The 19,585-nt window shown below is 43.9% G+C and overlaps 1 protein-coding gene across 1 annotated transcript in view; it reads left to right on the top strand.

Moving 5' to 3' along the window:
* The window catches only part of LOC143279368 (prolactin-releasing peptide receptor-like), a 149,880-nt gene extending 138,863 nt beyond the window's left edge, over positions 1–11,017 (top strand). Inside the window, exons 3-5 of the mRNA XM_076583392.1 lie at positions 7,498–7,863; positions 8,326–8,737; positions 10,836–11,017. Coding sequence (XP_076439507.1) covers positions 7,498–7,863; positions 8,326–8,737; positions 10,836–10,946 — 889 coding nt within the window. The 3' untranslated portion in view covers positions 10,947–11,017. The remainder of the gene's footprint in view (positions 1–7,497; positions 7,864–8,325; positions 8,738–10,835) is intronic.
* Positions 11,018–19,585: the final 8,568 nt, after the last annotated feature.

Genomic DNA, 19,585 nt, shown 5'->3' with positions numbered 1-19,585 from the left:
CCTACTCACGGTCTTTTGCAAATGCTTGCTTGTACTCAGTCCACTAGCTGCCATGCCATGATGATGAAAAATTGAATGTATGTGTGATCGTGCTTGCAAATGAACAGTAAGTGCGTGTGTGTGTGTGTGTGTGTGTGTGTGTTTGTGTGTGTTTCAGTGTGTGGGCGTGAATGTGTACGTATGTTTTTATTTGCTATTTTTTTTATAATTGTGTGTGTGTGTGTGTGTGTGTGTGTGTGTGTGTGTGTGTGTGTAAGTACGTACGTACATGTAATGTAATGTACCAATTGTTCTTTTCATCGCTTTGTTTACCTTTAATAGACTATTCCAGTTACTATTCTTATTGGTCGTTCTTATTATTTTATTTTATTTCATTTTATTTTCTTTATTTTTATGTTTTGTGTCGTTCTTTATTTTTATGTTTTGTATCGTTAAATGGACAGAATTGTAAAAAAAATCTGTGCCTAATTAAAGATTCAATCAATCAATCAGTCTTCTTCTTCTTCTCTTTCCCTCTCTCACTCACTCTCCCCTCTCCACCCTTCTTAATCAGTGGGAACTGGAGTAAATAATCACCTTCTGATCAGCTGCCAGATCTGTGCGATAAATCATCTCTCGGGCTAAATTTCTGTGCTGGGGCAACTGCCTGGTTAAGTGTAGTAGACAGGCCAGCGGGTTATGTGCGCACAAGCTACAGTGTTTGAAAGGATCGTCCTCTGGAACCTTCCAGTTCATTCTTTTGGGCCTATGTGCAGTCAGTAATATCCGTGGCAATGTTACTAGATGGGAACTTAACCAAAGATTGATGGTTCATGCAAATATCTCTCTGTCTCTCTCTCTGTCTCTCTCTCTCTCTCTCTCTCTCTCTCTGTATATATATATATATATATATATATATATATATATATATATATATATATATATATATATATATACAGACAGAGAGAGAGAGAGAGATTATGGAAAGGTTTGGCTTGAGATTACCATTCTCAGAAGTACGTGCGTTCGCAGTGCATGTGCACCTGTTATCTATCTATCCCTGTGTCTGCCTCTGCCTCTGCCTCTGTCTCTCTCTCTCTCTCTCTCTCTCTCTGTATATATATATATATATATATATATATATATATATATATAACTGTCTGTCTATCTGTCTATCTATCTGTTTATCTGTCCGTCTGTCTAATAGTTCGTTCCTTTGGTTATATATTCATATATTCCTGTACTCATTTGTTCATGATCGTGTTCCTTCTTTCTTTCTTTCTTTAAATCGTCGCTACTTTGTATCAACAGGAAGGAGTCTGATAATTTCAGTTCATGCTTTTATTAAGTATGCAGTCATATGGAGTGATGGCCTTGAGGTAACGCGTCCGCCTAGGAAGCGAGAGAATCTGAGAGCGCTGGTTCGAATCACGGCTCAGCCGCCGATATTTTTTTCCCCCTCCACTAGACCTTGAGTGGTGGTCTGGACGCTAGTCATTCGGATGAGACGATAAGGCGAGGTCCCATTTGCAGCATGCACTTAGCGCACGTAAAAGAACCCACGGCAATAAAAGGGTTGTTCCTGGCAAAATTCTGTAGAAAAATCCACTTCGATAGGAAAAAAAAATAAAACTGCACACATGAAAAAAAAAGGGGGGGGGGGGCACTGTAGTGTAGCGATGCGCTCTCCCTGGGGAGAGCAGCCTGAATTTCACACAGAGAAATCTGTTGTGACAAAAAGAAATACAAATACAATATGTTTCTATCTTCATTACTTTATGGGTATGACCCTTCTTTCTTTATTTTTTTCAATCAATCATTTATACATTACTTCAAATTGACATGCAGGAAGGAGTTTGATAAGCCACAAAAAAAGAAAAAAGTCTAGCGTAAGCCAGCAGTATAGACAGGTTAATTTCATAATTAGCAACCACAAACAAATAACAATGATTGATGTGGTTACATAAGTAAGCATTGCTTTCGGAGCTTGTTCAGTCCAGCATAAACCAGCAGTATAGACAGGTTAATTTCATAGCTAGCAGCCACAAACAAAATTAATAACAATGATTGATGTGGTTAGGTTACATAAGTAAGCATCGCTTCCGGTGCTTGTTCAGTCCAGCGTAAACCAGCAGTATAGACAGGTTAATTTCATAGCTAGCAGCCACAAACAAAACAAATAACAATGATTGATGTGGTTACGTTACATAAGTAAGCATCGCTTCCGGGGCTTGTTCAGTCCAGCGTAAACCAGCAGTATAGACAGGTTAATTTCATAGCTAGCAGCCGCAAAACAAATAACAATGATTGATGTGGTTACGTTACATAAGTAAGCATCGCTTCCGGGGCTTGTTCAGGTCTGTCTGTTATCACGGTCCATAGGGAACACGAGCGGCGAGGTCTGAGAGACACAGCACATGGCCAAGGACGTCCTTCGTCCCCCCGGGTCTTGTTGGCTTTTCTTATATAAAATACTCATTAATTTTGGTTTGTTTGGTGGTTTTTTTGGTCTGTCTCTGTCTGTCCCTGTCTCTGACTCTTGGTCCCGGTCAGTCTGTCTGTGTCTGTCTGTCTGTGTCTCTCTCTCTTTGTTACTATATGTGGCTCTTTGTGGGTCTCTCTCTGTCTCTTTCTGTCTCTCTGTTGTCTGTCTGTCTGTCTGTCTCTCTCTCTCCCTCTGTCTGTCACTGTCAGTCTTTCTCTCTCTCTCTGTCTTTGCCACTCACTCTCAATACATCCCTCTCCCCATCTCTCTGTTTCTTTCTCTCTTTTTTTTCTTTCTTTCTTTCTTTCTCTTTGAAGCTCAATTCTCTGGGTCACAGCAACAGCACAAGAGACAGAGACGGACAGACACACACACACACACGCACGCACGCACGCACGCGCGCGCGCGCACTCACAGAGAGAAAGACAGAGGAGGGAGAGAGAGAGAGAGGGAGGGAGAGAGAGAGAGAGTTTTGAACGATGAATACAGTCCAGCTGGTGTCAGTTGCATTGCTTGGTTCTAACTTTTTGACAGTAACACGTGACTAAATTGCCTACGTTGACCGAACTACGCCATTGGGTCAGTTCCATATCGCACACAGTTAGTAGCGGGTTACGACGACCATACTAGGCTCTTCCGTCCGAGCAATGCAACTGGCTCCCGGCAGGTGACAGGAAGGTCACCTCCTTTGTACCTTTTACACGGCATTTCGTCCCCCCCCCCCCCCCCCCCCCTCTCTCTCTCTTTCTCCGCTCCCAATCCTACCTCGTGCATTACCCCCCACCCCCACCCCCCAACCTACCCACCCAAGACCCCCCCCGACACACACACACACTCAAACCAATACAACCACCACCATCACCCCACCCTTTCCCCCTTCACACTCCCCTGAATTAACCGCGGATTTAATCTCAATGCGTCCTTTTTTTTATCGAAGTTTGCCCCAGCATGATCTATTTCTGGGCCAGCACAACTGCATGAGCGAAGAGACCCAATGGGCGAGCATTATCGATCAGCTTTGCGCGCATCTCTCAACTCCCACCTCCCCCTCCCCCTCCCCCTCCACCCCCAATACCTGCAGCCATCCCCCCATCCCCAACCCACCCCCACCCAGCCAAAGCCAACCGCCATTTCGCGGCTTCTTCCCATCCAACTCGGTACTCTCCCCCTTACTCTCCTGTTCTTCACTTCTGTCAATCCTGTTAGGGGTCTTGTGATCTTGGCTGAATGAGGCAACGCTTTTTTTTCTTCTTTTTTTTTTTTTTTTATAGGAGGCGAGTGGCGGGGGGGGGGGGGGGGGGTAGAGGGGGAAGGGGTGTCACCCTTACACATCTTGTCTCACCCTTGAGGGACAGAATTAATGTTCTGGCAGCCCGGTTTACAATGTAGCCCCCCTGGTTTATTTTGTCGCTCAGGACTTCTTTTTTTTCTCTCTCTCTCTTCTCTCTGTTTGTCTCCATCTCTGTTTCTCTGTCGTTCTGTCTCTGTCTCTCTTTCTTCTTCTTTCTCTGCTCTCTCTCTCTCTCTCTCTCTCTCTCTCTCTCTTTCACACACACACACACACACACACACACACACACACACACACACACACACACACACATACATGACACACACACACACCTCACATTCTTCCTGAACATATGTACTTTTTCTCGCTCGGTGACACAATCTGCCGTTGTATACACTTACACTGAGGGAGACAAAATTCAATAGAATGTGAACACATTTTGTCATGGGGTGTATAACAAAATTTATTGTACAAAAAAGTGTTGAGTATAACAAACATAGTGGAGCCAATCTAGCGGAGAGGCAAGACGTACAACAAGATATGGAAGAAAACTGCGCCAGTTTGTCTGCAGAGTCTTAATTTACCAGGTGACAGACTTACCTGAGGATAAAGAGAATATACTGGTGACGAAAACTATGCCAATTGTCTGCAGAGTTGTTGTTTTTTATCGGGTGACAAACTTTACTCAGGGGAAAAGAAGAGAATTTTGGAGACGAAAACTGTGCCCGCTTGTCTGCAGTCTTAATTTATCAGGTAACAAACTTTACTCAGGGGAAAAGGAGAATATATTGGTGGCGAAAACTGTGCTTCCTTGTCTGCGGAGTTGTAAATGGAAAACCCAGCCCTTTGACTTTGACTTGGCATTTTACTTCTCCCTCTTTCCTTCTCATTTACAGCTCGTGTATACTTGCTCCCCCTCCTGCCGCCCCCCCTCTTCCCTCCATCCCCCTTCCCCGCCGTTAAACCCCCAACCACCACCACCACCACCACCCTCACGCTTCCTGTGTTAACAACGGAGCAAATCATAATGCATCCTTTTTTTCTTTTTTCTTTAATCGAGGCTTTGCCTCAGTGTAAATCTATTTCTGGACAGCCACAACTCATAAGCGATGACCAACGGGCCAGCAGTTGATTTACTACGCTCCTCCCCCTCCACCCTCCAACCATCCCCATCTCCATCCCCAACCGCCGTTTTATTGCTCAGCTTCATCCACCCACACACCCTTAACTTCCTCCCTCTCCCTCTTCTCAATTCATAAATGAATGGTATGGATACTTATACAGCGCGTATCTTTGTTCAGAGACTAGTTCTCAGCGTTCTACAAACACGTGGTCATTTGCGGAATAGGTTGCCTACCTGGGTAGAGCCAACTGACGGCTGCCATTGGGCGCACATCATTTATTTCCTGTGTTATTCCATCGGATTTCAGGCATGCACACGTACACACGTGGTGCCCTTGTTTGAAGAGAGCTGTTATACAGCGAAAACTTGCTGCTTTTAAATTGCAAGTTTTAATTAAAAACATGCCAAGACTGCTGTTGTGGATATCTTTATATCTTGCCTTTCCGGTCTTGGTATTTACCACAGTGCTTTCTGCAAGAAGCAGAGCCCAAGACACAAAGAGAGTGTGAACTTATTGTGTGTGTGTGTGTGTGTGTGTGTGTGTGTGTGTGTGTATACATATATATATATATATATATATATATATACATATATATATATATATGTGCATGTATGTATGTATATATTTTATATATATATATATATATATATATATATATATATATATATATATATATATATATATATATATATATATATAGATAGATAGATATATTAATTTCCTAATATATCTCATATATCACTCTCTTTTTTCTTTCTGTCTCTAATATATCATCTTCTCCTTACTTTATCCTCCTCAGTCTCTGTCTCTTTATCAGCCATTCTCTGTCTCTCTCTCTCTCTCTCTCTCTCTCTCTCTGGCTCTCTCTTTCCCCTTCTCTCTCTCTCTCTTTATGTCTGCCTCTGTCAGTCTGTGTGTGTGTGTCTGTCTGTCTGTCTCTCTCTTTGGCTCTCTCTTTCCCCTTCGCTCCTTCTTTATGTCTACCTACCTGTCTGTTTGTCTACCTCTCTCTGTCTCTGTCTGTCTCTATCTCTGTCTCTCTCTGTCTCCCACTCTCTGTCTCTCTATCTCTATCTCTGTCTTTGTGTGTGTGTGTGTGTGTGTGTGTGTGTGTGTGTCTGTCTCTGTCTCTCTCTCTGTATCTCTCTCTCTCTCTCTATCTATATCTCCCTCTCTCGCTCTGGCTTTCTCACTCTCTTCCAGACTCTCTCCTGTCTGACATCATCTTTATGGATTAATATTGATGCCATGTCTAACAGAGCATTCGGACCGCAAAGCAATAACGTCTGTCACTCCTGAGTACAATGCAATAATTGCCCTGTCTTCAGAGCCAACGTTTTGTGGGATTCTTTTTTTTTCTTTTTTACCGTTATCAAATCGATCATATTTATGTGAACTGGAAGAATCCCCAAGAAGTTTATTTAGAAACTATGAGGAAGGGGATACCGACGGTGATGAATGATGATGAGGAGGAGGAGGAGGAGGATAGCGTAAAAACTCCAGATATTATTCATGGATTTTTTTTTCTTCTTCTCCTTCTTCTTTATTTGTGTCTTTTTTTCTGCTTGTCTTTTTTTTTCTTCTTCTTTTATCCTCCGCCTTCTCCTGCTTTCCTTCTACAGCCTCTTCTTTCTCATCATCGTCACCGTTGTCACCATCATCAGTATCAATGTGGTTATCATCGTCATCGTTATCATCATCATCATTATCATTACTATCATTTTCATCTTCAACCTTTGGGAATCATTTCCACACATACGCGCGCGGGCGTAGGCGCGTGCACGGGCGCGCGCCCGCGCGCGCACGCACACACACACACACACACACACACACACACACATAAACACACACTCACACACACACACACACACACACACACACACACACACACACACACACACACGCAAGCACGCACGCACGCACACACACACACACACACATACACACACACACATCTACGCACGCACACACACACACACATACATACACACGCACGCACGCACGCACGCACACACACACACACACACACACACACACACACACACACACACTTACACTGCTAAAAGTCTTCAAATGCTAAGGCGAACATCATTGACAGAAAGAGATTAAATGGAGACCATACATTTTGGTGGTCGGCAAATCCATGTTGTTGTTGTTGTTATTGTTGTTGTTTTGGGTTGTTTTCTGGGGGGGGGGGGGGGTGTTGTTGATGTTGTTGTTTGTTTGGTTTTTTTTCGTGTTTTTGTGGTCAGTTAGTCAGCTTCAGCTCTCTCTCATCTACGAAGAAAGAGAGAGGGGGTGTGAAGACTTATGTATAATTATGAAACAGTACGATTCTCTTCGTACATTTGTGATAGTCTCCGCTGTCCTTATCAATCAATGATTTTGAAACTGGCTGTGTGGTGGTGATGGTGGTGGTGGTGGTGATGGTGGTGGTAGTGATGATGGTGGTGGTGGTGTTGGGTTGCGTTGGGTTACTCTGCTGGTCAGGCATCTGCTTGGCCGATGTGGTGTAGCGTATATGGATTTGACCGAACGCACTGACGCCTCCTTGAACTGGTGATGCTGATGTTGTGGTGGTGGTGGTGGTGATGGTGGTGATGGTGGTGGTGTTTCAGGTACCGGCTGATCCTGCACCCGTTCAAGTCCCGCCTGCCGGCAGGGCTGTGCATCATCGCCGTGTGGGTAGCCGCCGTGTGCACCGTCCTTCCTTACGCCATCTACATCAAGTACATCGACCTGGGCGCCACGCTGGGCACCGACTTCGGCGGGGTGGGCATCTGCTACGTGGCCATGGAGGACCGCATCGAGGAGTACATTCGGGCGCTCTTCGTCACCCTCTACGTCATGCCCCTCGCCGTCATCGCCTTCCTCTACGTCCGCATCTCGGCGGAGATCAAGTCGCGCGAGGCCACCACCATCTCCATCCACTTCGCCACCACCGCTACCGCCACGGCCGCGGCGGCGGCGGCCAGCAGCGGCGGGCACAGCTCGGGCAGCTCGGCGGCCAGTACGGCGGCCCGGGAGCTCATCGACCACGCTTGTCGGGCCAGCGGCTCCTGGGTGACCCCGCACCCCCACGTGCTGGGCAACCCCTCCGCAGCTACGGTCGGTGGTGGCGGTAGTGGTGGACCCTGCCTCGCCCCCTCCTCCTCCTCCACAGCTACCTCCTCAGCCCCAACCACCGCCACCAGCACCGGGGGAGGGGGAGAACTCGGGGACGACATGCAGCGCTCGCCGCTGTCACCACCCCACCCCCACACCCACCCTCACCCCCACCCCCACCATCCGACCACCACCCTCCACCACCACCACCACCACCATCACCACCACCACTCCGGCAAAGGAAGCGACGGCTGCGGAGGAGGAGGAGGAGGTGGGGGTGGGGTTGGAAGCGTAGGAGAGAGGACGGGAGGAAGCAGTGGCATCCTACGCAACGGAAACAGCGGCGTGGTTGCCGGCTGTCCTCCAGATGGATCCCCGAGCCGCGGAGGCGACTCCGCCGTGAGGATCCGCTCCTACGCCGCCACGGAGCGCTCCACGCAGGACTCTGACGACGACCTGGACCTGGCCAAGGAGAAGCGGACGCAGAACTACCTCATCACCATGACGACGGTGTTCGCCATGTGCTGGTGCCCCATCAACATCCTCATCCTGGTGGCCTACTTCGTGCACGAGAACGACAACAACGAGGAGTCATACGACATCACCTACATCACCTTCACCTGGTTCGCCTTCCTCTCCACCTGCACCACCCCCGTGCTCTTCGCCTCATGGAGGATGTCCAGCGCCACCAAGGACCGCCTCCGGGGCTACTTCCGGTTCAGCAACCGCCGCCACAACCACGCCGCTGCCCCGGTAAACGTTGGTGTTTTGTATATAAGACATTGGGGAGGGAGTGCACCCCGCTGCTTTCGTGGGTATTGTATAAGATATTGGACGGGCGCAATAGCCGAGTGGTTAAAGCGTTGGACTTTTTAATCTGAGGTTCCGGGGTTCGAATCTCGGTAACGGCGCTTGGTGGGTAAAGGGTAAAGATTTTTTCCGATCTCCCAGGTCAACATGTGTGCAGACCTGCTTGTGCCCGAACTCCCTTTCGTATGTATACGCTTGCAGAAGATCAAATACCCACGTTATTAAAGATCCTGTAATCCCTGTCAGTGTTCAGTGGGTTATGGAAACGAGAGCATACTCAGCATGTACCCCCCACCCCCCACCCCCACCCACACCCCCTCCCCCGAAAACGGAGTATCACTCTCTACAGTCCTACACGTAAAAGCCCACTCGTGTACATACTAGTGAACGTGGGAGTTGCAGCCCACGAACGAAGAAGGAGAAGAAGTATAAGACATTAGGGAGGGTGTGCAGACCACTTTTGTGGATGACTTTTCGTCGCTCGCAGTGCGAGAAGTAGGTCATATGACGACACGGGCAGCCCACCACTGTAACTGGCTTCTCTGAGTTTGCACCGCTTTTGCCCGGACAACTTTTCTGCAGAGTTTATAAATGTTTCAGTTCGAATACCTAATGGCAGATATATGACAAGAAACATGGTCTAAGTAAACATAGAAGACAAAAGCAAATAATGGGTGTAAATATATAACCAAATATACCTTGTAAATTTGCACACAAAAAACAGTCACCGAAAATGTTCAAAGTCCTTTCGTCAAAACAGCGATTTCCACACCGAAATTTTAGCCTTTCGGTGACCTGGAAATAAAAAAGGAAACGGAAAGCGCGCATGCGCACGCGGTTCTCGCTAAAAATAACCGGGGAGTCCCAATGAAAATCCGACGAAAGTGGTACCTGCACACACTCCTTACTGCCAGTTAGCTCCCTTGACTTGTAAGGGTAAGAAATGAAATCGCAACAAAAACAAAACAACAACAACAAATGTTAGAATTTAAAAACTGAAAACGTTCAGACTGATCAGTAACATTACGAGTCAGTTTGGCACCAAATATACAACTTATTTCCTTCCTTTGCAATGATACAGTGAGATTATGAAAGTATCCCTTTTTTTTCTTTTTTTTTCAAAATTTGCACACACACACACACACACACACACACACACACACACACTGATGACTTGTAAAGGAATCCAGGAAAGCACAAAGAGTTTGAAACAGATCAACATCTAGACAGATGAGACAAGCCAAGATGTTTTGGGAGGGGAGAGGGGGTGCGGGAGGGGCGGGGGGTTGGGGGGAGGTTCGGGGTTCGGGGTGTCTGGAAGCTAACGAACCATAGGCACCAAACACGGAAGTGATGCTTTTCTAGCTTCATTGAGTGCATCCTGCACGCGGGGTGAATTATTTCGTGTTAATTTCAAAATCAATATCTAAGAAATCGAAGAACACAGACAACATCATCAATACCTCACACACACAGAGGTGGCGGAAGCTTCTACTTTTTTCTAATCTATCTATTTATGTGTCTGTCTATCTGTCTCTCCGTCTCAGTCTATTCAACTATCTATCTATCTATCTGTCTGTCTGTCTGTCCCTCCGTCTCAGTCTATCTATCTATCTATCTGTCTATCGGTCTGTATCGCTGTCTCTCCGTCTCAGTCTGTCTATCTGTCTGTCTGCCTGTCTATCTATCTGTCTGTCTGCCTGTCTATCTGTCTGTCTATCTATCTATCTATCTGCCTGTCTGTCTATTAATGTGTGTGTGTGTGTCTGTCTGTCTGTCTCTATCTATCTATCACTCTGTCTCTCCGTCTCAGTCTATCTATCTATCTATCTCAGTCTATCTATCTATCTCAGTCTGTGTCTATCTATATCTATCCATCTGTCTATCTTTCTGTCTGTCTGTCTGTCTCTCCATCTCAGTCTCTTTAAGTATCTGTCTATCTACCTATCTGTCTATCTATCTCTCTATGTATGTATGTATGTATGTATCTATCGGTTAACCTGTGTGTATGTGTGTGTGTGTGTGTGGTTGTCCTTTTCAGCGCCGCCACTACCACCAGAAGCATTACATGGAGCGGGGCTGCTGCAACATGTTCGAGGACCACATGATTATGGACAGCCGCAGCATCACCCAAGATGGCGACCACGTCTGACGTCACTTCCTGCCCGGAAGGAAGTCGAGCCTTCGGTGACGTCAATCACGACTGCAGCCTCATTCATTGGCCCCGCCCTCAGCTTGTGTAGTCATCTCACGTGGTGCGCGCGCATGCGTTCATAATTATTATGAACGAAAGTCACACACACCTCAGCTTCTTGAGAAGAACTTCAGCAAAAAAACAAAACAGTGTGCACTTTGTAATAAGTGTTTGTTGCGAAAAAATCTCTATATATTGGCTTTTTCATGTGTAAATATATATATATATATATATATATATATATATATCGATGGATAAACAAGGGACGCGAGTATGATGATCTATAGGTGCCTCCGCACACATGTGTGTCCGCCATTATTGTTCCATTCCCAATTTTTGACACCGTAAGTCGGCTTGAGGATTTTCGTTTTTCCTGACGTTTCGCTTATCTGCATAAACGGAATTTTCTGTCGGAAATCAGTCGTGACTGCAACGAATGTGGCAAAGGATTCAGATATCTCCTTTTACCATGTCTGTTCACTAATTGGTTCACTTTGCGAGGAAACAGCATAGCCTGCCAGTAGTGTGTGATTAGTGTATCGTGTGTTGTGGATGACAGTAATCATGACTCCATTGTTAAGATCGGGGAAAAAATATATATATTTAATCCACATCTTAGCATGTGCGATGTTGTCTTCGGAGTTTTCGTTACATTTAGTTATTGAAAAGAGTTTTTTTGGGGGGTGGCTATCAAAGCATAGTGAGCATTTTTTTTTTATGGAGCTTTTTATTTTCAGGCTGATGTTTAGGGGCAACTTTAATGCAGCCAGAAATTAATTCACTCGCATCCTGTCCAATCCGAGACTTTCTTGTATCAGCTTTGCTGCGGATGATGGTGACAATTGAGTTGAAACTATCGAATCTGGGTTGAGAAAAAAAAAGCTTTCTACTAGCGGTTTTTTGTGTGTTTTTTTTTTTATAACAGCATAATGTCTAATTTCATATTTTCTTAAATGCACGGCTTCGAAAATGACTCAAGACACATAGACAATAATTTCCACAAGGCTCCTCCACTAATGAATCGTCAGCATGCACTTGGCGCACTGAAAAAGAACCCATGGCAACAAAAGTTTTGTCCTCTAGCAATAATCTGAAGAAGAAATCCACTCTGATCAGTACACACAAATATTCATGCATGCACCCAAGGCCTGACGGAACACGCTGGATTATGCTGCTGGTCAGGCATCTGCTCAGCAGATGTAGAGTACCGCATATGGATTTGTCCGAGCGCAGTGGCGCCTCCTTGAGAAGCTGAAACTGAAAAAAATGGACGGATGACGACCAGGAAATGAACGAGCGAGTGTTCAAGGCGGAAAGAACTGCCCATGAATTCTTCTTCTTCTTCTTCTTCTTCTTCTTCTTCTTCTCCGTTCGTGGGCTGCAACTTCCACGTTCACTCGTATGTACATGAGTTGGCTTTTACGTGTATGACCGTTTTTACCCCCGCCGTGTAGGCAGCCATACTCCATTTTCGGAGGTGTGCATGCTGGGTATGTTCTTGTTTCCATAACCCACCGAACGCTGACATGGATTACAGGATCTTTCAACGTGCGTATTTGACTGATCTTCTGCTTGCCGTATACACACGAAGGGGGTTCAGGCACTAAGCAGGTCTGTACATATGTTGACCTGGGAGACCGGAAAAATCTCCACCCTTTACCCACCAGGCGTCGTTACCGAGATTCAAACCCGGAACCCTCAGATTGAAATTCCAACGCTTTAACCACTCGGCTATTGTACCCGTCATTCCTGAAATGAAACGGTTTCATCCCCAGATCCTCCTCCGTTGCTCTTGAACCTCTTAGCTCTTTCATGTTTTACGTTTTTTTAACAGTCCATATATATCTATCAACACTCCACATAGTAATGCCAACGTTCGGGCCGTTCTGCTACATAGATTTGAAGATTTTTTTTTTAAATGTTCGTATCCTGCTAATCCACGAACTGTGAAGGCCAATTTTCTTCCTCTTTGGACACATGATTTGAACACACGCCCATTCGTTCAATACAGAAAAAACAAACTATGACCTATTTCGGGTGTTTGGAGAACTAATGGATCTTGTTACAGCAGATTCTGATAAACCACAATCGTTCCTGCAAAACATTGATTTTTTTTTTTTTTTTTTTTTTAACACAACAGCTTGACATAGCAACCCTGTTTATTCGAACGAATCAGCGGCTGAAGCGCCATGAACAACTTTCTGCTGTTCGTGAGGGGGGGGGGGGGTGGTGTTTTTTTGGGGGGGCTTTTTTTTGTTTGTTTGTTTGTTTTTTGTCAGAATCTGCTGTAACAAGGTCTTCATTCGGCTCCAGCATTCACCCGGCTCATCCAGCCCCTATACTCCAAAACTCTTGGAGATGAGTGCATTCATGAGCTCAGAGCTAAAGCCCGAGACCACACATTGAGTTCTACTTTTTTTTTTCTTTTTCAAAGACTCCTAGGGTAACCTCTCCAGGCCTGACAAGGGCGCTGGGTGTATGTGTAGGTCAGGCATCTGTTGTGTGTGTGTGTGTGTGTGTGTGTGTGTGTGTGTGTGTGTGTGTGTGGGGGGGGGGGTATGTGTGTGTGTGTTTGTGTGTGTGTGTGTTTGTGTGTGTGTGTGTTTGTGTGTGTGTGTATTTGTGTGTGTGTTTGTTTGTGTGTGTGTGTGTGTGTGTGTGTGTGTGTGTGTGTGTCTGACAAGGGCACTGGTTGTATGTGTAGGTCAGGCATCTGTTGTTTTGGGTGTGTGTGTGTTTGTGTGTGTGTGTTTGTGTGTGTGTGTGTGTGTATATGTATGTTTGTGTGTGTGTGTTTGTGTGTATGCGTGTGTGTTTGTGTGTGTGTGTGTGCGCGCGCGTGTGTGTGTGTGTGTGTGTGTTTTGTGTTTGTGTGTCTGTGTGTGTTTTGTATTTGTGTGTGTTTTGTGTTTGTGTGTGCGTGTATGTGTGTTTGTGTGTGTTTGTGTGTTGTTATTGTTGCTGTTTGGGTTGTTTTTTTGTTTTTTTAATAGCAGGTGTGGTGTAGTGTATATGATATATAGATTAGTCCGCACGGCTTTAACACCTTTTTGAAAGTACACTTCAGTTATTCAAGGAGGCGTCACTGCGTTCGGACAAATCCACATACGCTACACCACATCTGCTACTAAGCAGATGCCTGACCAGCAGCGTAACCCAACGCGCTTAGTAAGGTCTTGACGTGATGATAAAATAGAATTTGCCCTCCCTTCTTGAAAATGAAACTGAACCTCGACTCTACGGATGTGTCTGTGAGCAAGTCCTCAAATAACATGACCAGTGCTGCGGGTGTCATCTTTGTCGAGCGTCCCTGACAACCAGGGGCATAATACTTATGAAAGGGAATGAAGAGTACCGCCCCCTTTCATGCAGTCTCACAACCTCACAGGATATCTTCACCATCACCGCTATCATCCTCATCGATCATCATAAAAAATAAATAAATAAATAAATGAAAAGATTCCCTCTCCATTAAACAGAGCGGTGGGCAATGAAGAAGAATAAACAATATCAAAAATGATAAGTTGAAATAAGACGAATATTAAATAACTGAAATGAAAAAACGACAGGAAATTTTTGAGAGAAAAAAAAAAGAAGAAAAAAGTAGAAATGATACAAACTGGTCTTCTAACGGAATAAAACAACAGTAAAGAAAAAAAAAGAAAGTGGGAGAGAGAGAGAAAAAGAAGAGTTTAAAATGCTCAACTTGCTACAGAAGCTCTTTCTTTTCTTTTCTCTTCTTCTTCTTCTTCTTTTTTTCAAACTTCGGAGCAGAGTCGACAAATCGCTGAAGCAAGGATGCGATATTTTTGTTGTTGTTGTTGTTGTTTTTTTCATTGTTGTTTTATGTTTTGAGGAGTTCTGCGCGGACCAAACAATGGGAGCAGTGATTGCTCACTGATTGCTCGTTGGCTTCAAAGCAGTATGTTCTGATCGTAATTCAGAACGAAAGAACGAAACTGTTTTATGGGGTGGGGGTGGGAGTGGGGGGGGGGAGATTGTTGACTATCTTTGTGTGTAATTGTAAGCCTTCCATGTTTCACAATTATAAGATATCGTGGCGTTTTATTTTCTGATGCTTTTATTGTTGCAGTTGCGAGAGGTGTAATTTTATGGGTTGAAGTTGTGGTGCCGTGGAAATCAACGCTTTGTCGGCATCGAGTCTTTTTTTTTATGAAGATGCTTCTACAACAATGTATTATTTTTTTGGTGTGTCGTGACCAGGGTGTCGTTCTGCTTCTAGTGTGTGTGTGTGTGTGTGTGTGTGTGTGTGTGTGTGTGTGTGTGCACTTCATTGCGTCCTTAACGTATCGGATCGTGTCGCATTACATCGTATCCATATCGTATCCGTAACGTACAGTGTCAGAATCGTGTGGTAAGATTATCTTCTTTGTGTCGAACTGTATTCTGTGTTGTCGCAAATCGCATTCTCTGGAACTCGTGTAATTCATCATTCGTGGGAGAAAATGCATAATTATTTTTAATAAGAGAGATACGTTTATGATGATAACTGTGTATAATCATTTGCCATAATTCCATTGATTGACAAAAAAGGGGGATTTATTCTTATTCTCCTCATATAGCATAGTGTTAGTGCATTCTCAGACTGCCAAAATATCAAAATGTGTATTGCCAACACTGCTCAGTTTATATCAAAGCGGAAAGAGTTGCTGAGTATTGTAGGGGGGGAAAACAGGTTGACATACATGGGAAACATGATGCGAATGGTCGTGCTTTGTGACGGTAATGATTTTTTTTTCGTGTATGAAATGTGAAATGGCATGCAGTCAAGCGAATAAATACTGAACAAAATACATAATCATGTTCTGAACCAGGTTTATCTTTTATGCAGTGGGGGTTGGGGACGTTCTCAATATTTGATTGTGTTTTATTTCTGTTACACTGATGAAACGATATCAGTAGATTTTATGCATGATTTTTTTTTTTAATTCTTACGGCCAGTGAACTAAACCACTGTGTGGATATTCTATGTCAGGCCAAGATTCTAAAGTTCCCCTCTTTCTCTTTATACCATGCATCCCTATCTCCCCCTCTCCCCATCTCTCTCTCTCTCATTCTTTCACTCCCTCTCCCTCTGTCTCTTCCTCTCTCTCTCTCTCCCTTTTCTATCTCAGTTTCTATCTCTCCCCCATCTCCCGCTCTCTCTCTCTTATGCTTATCTCAATACCCTGGAAAAATATTTTTTCGTTCGTTCGTCTCTCTCTCTCTCTCTCTCGCTCGCTCGCGCTCTCTCTCTCTCTCTTTCTCTCTGTATGCGTGTGCGTGTGTGTGTGTGTGCGTGTGTGTGTGTGTGTGTGTGTATGCGCGTGCGTGCGTGTGTGTGTGTGCGTGTATGTGTGTGTGTGCGTGTATTTCCGTGCGTGCGTGTGTGTGTGTGTGTGTAATTGCCCCTCTTCTTTCCAAATCACATCATAATATGTGAATGTTTCACACACACACACACACACACACACACACACACACACACACACACACACACAAAAAAAAAAACCCGACCTGGGGTAGACCCTTAATGCTGATCAGCGCGCGCTGAGTTTATGCGAAGACCAGGCATCCATCTATTCCTTTTTTTTTTTCTTTTTTTTTACAGCAGATGTGGTGTAGCGTATATGGATTAGCCCGCACGCTTTGACACCTCCTTGAAAGTGAAATCTGAAACTGAAACAACAGCCACTAACCCACAAAACCAACCATGAGAAGAAGAGAAAAAAAAAAACAATTATTAAAACACGTTATGTTTAGCGCTGATTTGTTCAAAATTGTTCAAGATGTTCGAGAGTGCTTGGTCTGTTTTGTATTTGTATTTATTTTTTATCACAACAGATTTCTCTGTGTGAAATTCAGGCTGCTCTCCCCACGGAGAGCACGTCGCTATACTACAGCACCACCCCCTTTTTTTTTGTATTTTTTCCTGCGTGCAGTTTTATTTGTTTTTCCTATCCAAGTGGATTTTTTCTGCCGAATTTTGCCAGGAACAACCCTTTTGTTGCCGTGTGTTCTTTTACGTGCGCTGAGTGCATGCTAGCACACGGGACCTCGGTTTATTGTCTCATCCGAAAGACTAGCGTCCAGACCACCACTCAAGGTCTAGTGGAGGGGGAGAAAATATCGGCGGCTGAGCCGTGATTCGAACCAGCGCGCTTGGATTCTCTCGCTTCCTAGGCGGACGCGTTACCTCTAGGCCATCACTCCACTCCTTTAATTGTAATGGAAACTATAGAGAGAATAAAGAAACACTAGCCAACCAAACCAACCATGAGAAAAGATAATTATGAAAACATGTTTCACGCAGAATAAAGTACAAGATCAGCCCTCTATGTCATAAATATATTCACAAATCTGCCCCTTCCTATCTCTGTGGCTGCATTCACCTCTACACTCCATTTCGCTCTCTACGATCGGCTTCGGATCCACTCTGTTTACGCATACCCGGATTCAAACACTCGACTGTTGGCCGCCGTTCTTTCTCTGTCTTTGGACCTTTCATTTAGAATGAACTTCTTCTTTCTCTTCGTCAGGTCTCCGCACTCAGCTCTTTCAAGTCTGGCCTTAAAACTCACCTCTTCCCTGCCTCTTCCTTGTCTTCAGTTTCTCCAGTTTTAGAGTTATGTATGCGTGTGAATGACTGGTTCGAATGCGCTTTGATTTGTCTCTGCACAAGATTCAGCGCTATATACATACCGTTATTATTATCATTATTATTATGTTTGGCGCTTATGTTTGTTCACAATTGTTCTAGATGTTCGAGAATGGTTGATCTGTTTGGTAATGAAAACTATAAAGAGAATAAAAAAAACAAACAAACGAAAAATAACAACAATGGTTAAAAAATAATAATAATAATAAACAACCTGCAAACGTTCGGCATACGTTAGAAATAATGTGCTAACATTCTTAAGCAGGATATGACTATGAGTTTGTACTTTGTTGCAACTTTTATTACATCTATGGAAATATAACACATGATTCGTTCATCGAGTATATACTTATTTTACATTGTTTTAGGTTTATTATCATTTTGCTATTTGAGTGGAAGACATGTTGAAGAGAGGGCACATTTTTGTGCAAACATGCTGATTTATAGGCACGGCAGCCATTTTAAAATGTTCCCGCTGAACACGTTATCGTTAAATACACGGTATTTGACAGGACATTAATTAACCTTGTTGCAGATTTAATGTAAAAATACATATCTTTAATAATATCACACACACACACACACACACACACACACACACACACACACACACACACATACAAAAGGGAAAGTTTTTTATCGCGATATATCCTAGACAGTGAGATCTAAAAGGATGAGCTTATTCGTTTGAGTAAAATGTTTCCTTTTTTTATTTTTTATTTTTTTTTTTTTCATCTTTCCTATAACATCACGGTTTTGTTTTATCGCGTCTATGAAAACAACAGCGAAAAAAAAAAGGGGGGGGGGGGGGGAATGGTAACTCATGACTTTATTTTCATGATGGTCGTTTAATTGATTTGTTGTGTATTAATTTACTTTCAGTTCTTGCTTTCATTCTTTTCTTTTTAACATTTTAGACCTACGAGATGACCCAGCGGACAGAGATGTAAAATGACCCTGGACCAGTAGCAAGATAATTCATGTGGAACAACACTTCACAAGATCTGTGTCAGTGGTTCATACCCCTTTTTTTCTGAAAGAGAGAGCGAGAGGGAAAGGGAGGGAGCGAGAGAGAGGCAAGCAGACAAGCATGCAAACAGACAGACAGACAAAGAGACAGAGATTTTTTTTATTCAGGCGATTTTGTTGTTGTTTTTGTTGGGTTTTTTTTGTTTTGTTTCATTTGTTTTGGGGGTGGGTTTTTTTGTGTTTTTTTTACTGTCCCATCATCTGCACCGTTTCAGTGGCATTACTCCCGCGCCGCTCATTTAGATTCCCCCATACACGGCCACACCAAGGTTCGTCCGTCACGGTTCCAGTGTCGGCAGTCCGCACGGAACCATCAGGCGATATTTTCTAGTCGTTGCTTTCTGTACAGACTCAACCAGTTCCTGAACCAGAAGAACTGTCAGATAGACAGATACCACGGCACTGAAACGATGTTTCATTATTCTTTTTACCTGTGAATGTAATACACCTGTGTCCAGTGTCACAAGATAAAAGGCAAATTCTGTATATAAGTGAATGACTTCTGAACTGAACCCACGTACCCGTAAAGTGGAAATGAGACGCGGCTGTTCTTAATACAATTCGTTAGAGAAATCTTTAGTCGATATGATTGGTGGGGAAAAAAATGATGTTGGAGTTTCAAGTTCTGTGATGAATGTCTCTAAGTAGATCTTTCCCTTTTCCTCCTTTCTTCTTTTTGAAGACATGAAGAAGAAAGAAAAGAAAAGAACTTGGCAAAGAAAGAAAAGATGCAACAGAAAGAAGAAAGAAAGAAAGAAAAGAAATAAAACTTATATAACGTTTGCTTTCGCCTCTTGCTTTCTTGAGGTATACTGTCCTGCATCATTCTAATTATGTCATCAGTGAATATGTATGTATGTATGTATGCATATATATTATATATACGTGTGTGTGTATACATATATATGTG

The sequence above is a fragment of the Babylonia areolata genome, chromosome 2 (genome assembly GCF_041734735.1).
Source record: "Babylonia areolata isolate BAREFJ2019XMU chromosome 2, ASM4173473v1, whole genome shotgun sequence".
In the NCBI taxonomy this organism is placed as follows: domain Eukaryota; kingdom Metazoa; phylum Mollusca; class Gastropoda; order Neogastropoda; family Buccinidae; genus Babylonia; species Babylonia areolata.
Note: the sequence above shows the minus strand (reverse complement) of the source record. Positions and strands in the feature narration are given on the sequence as shown.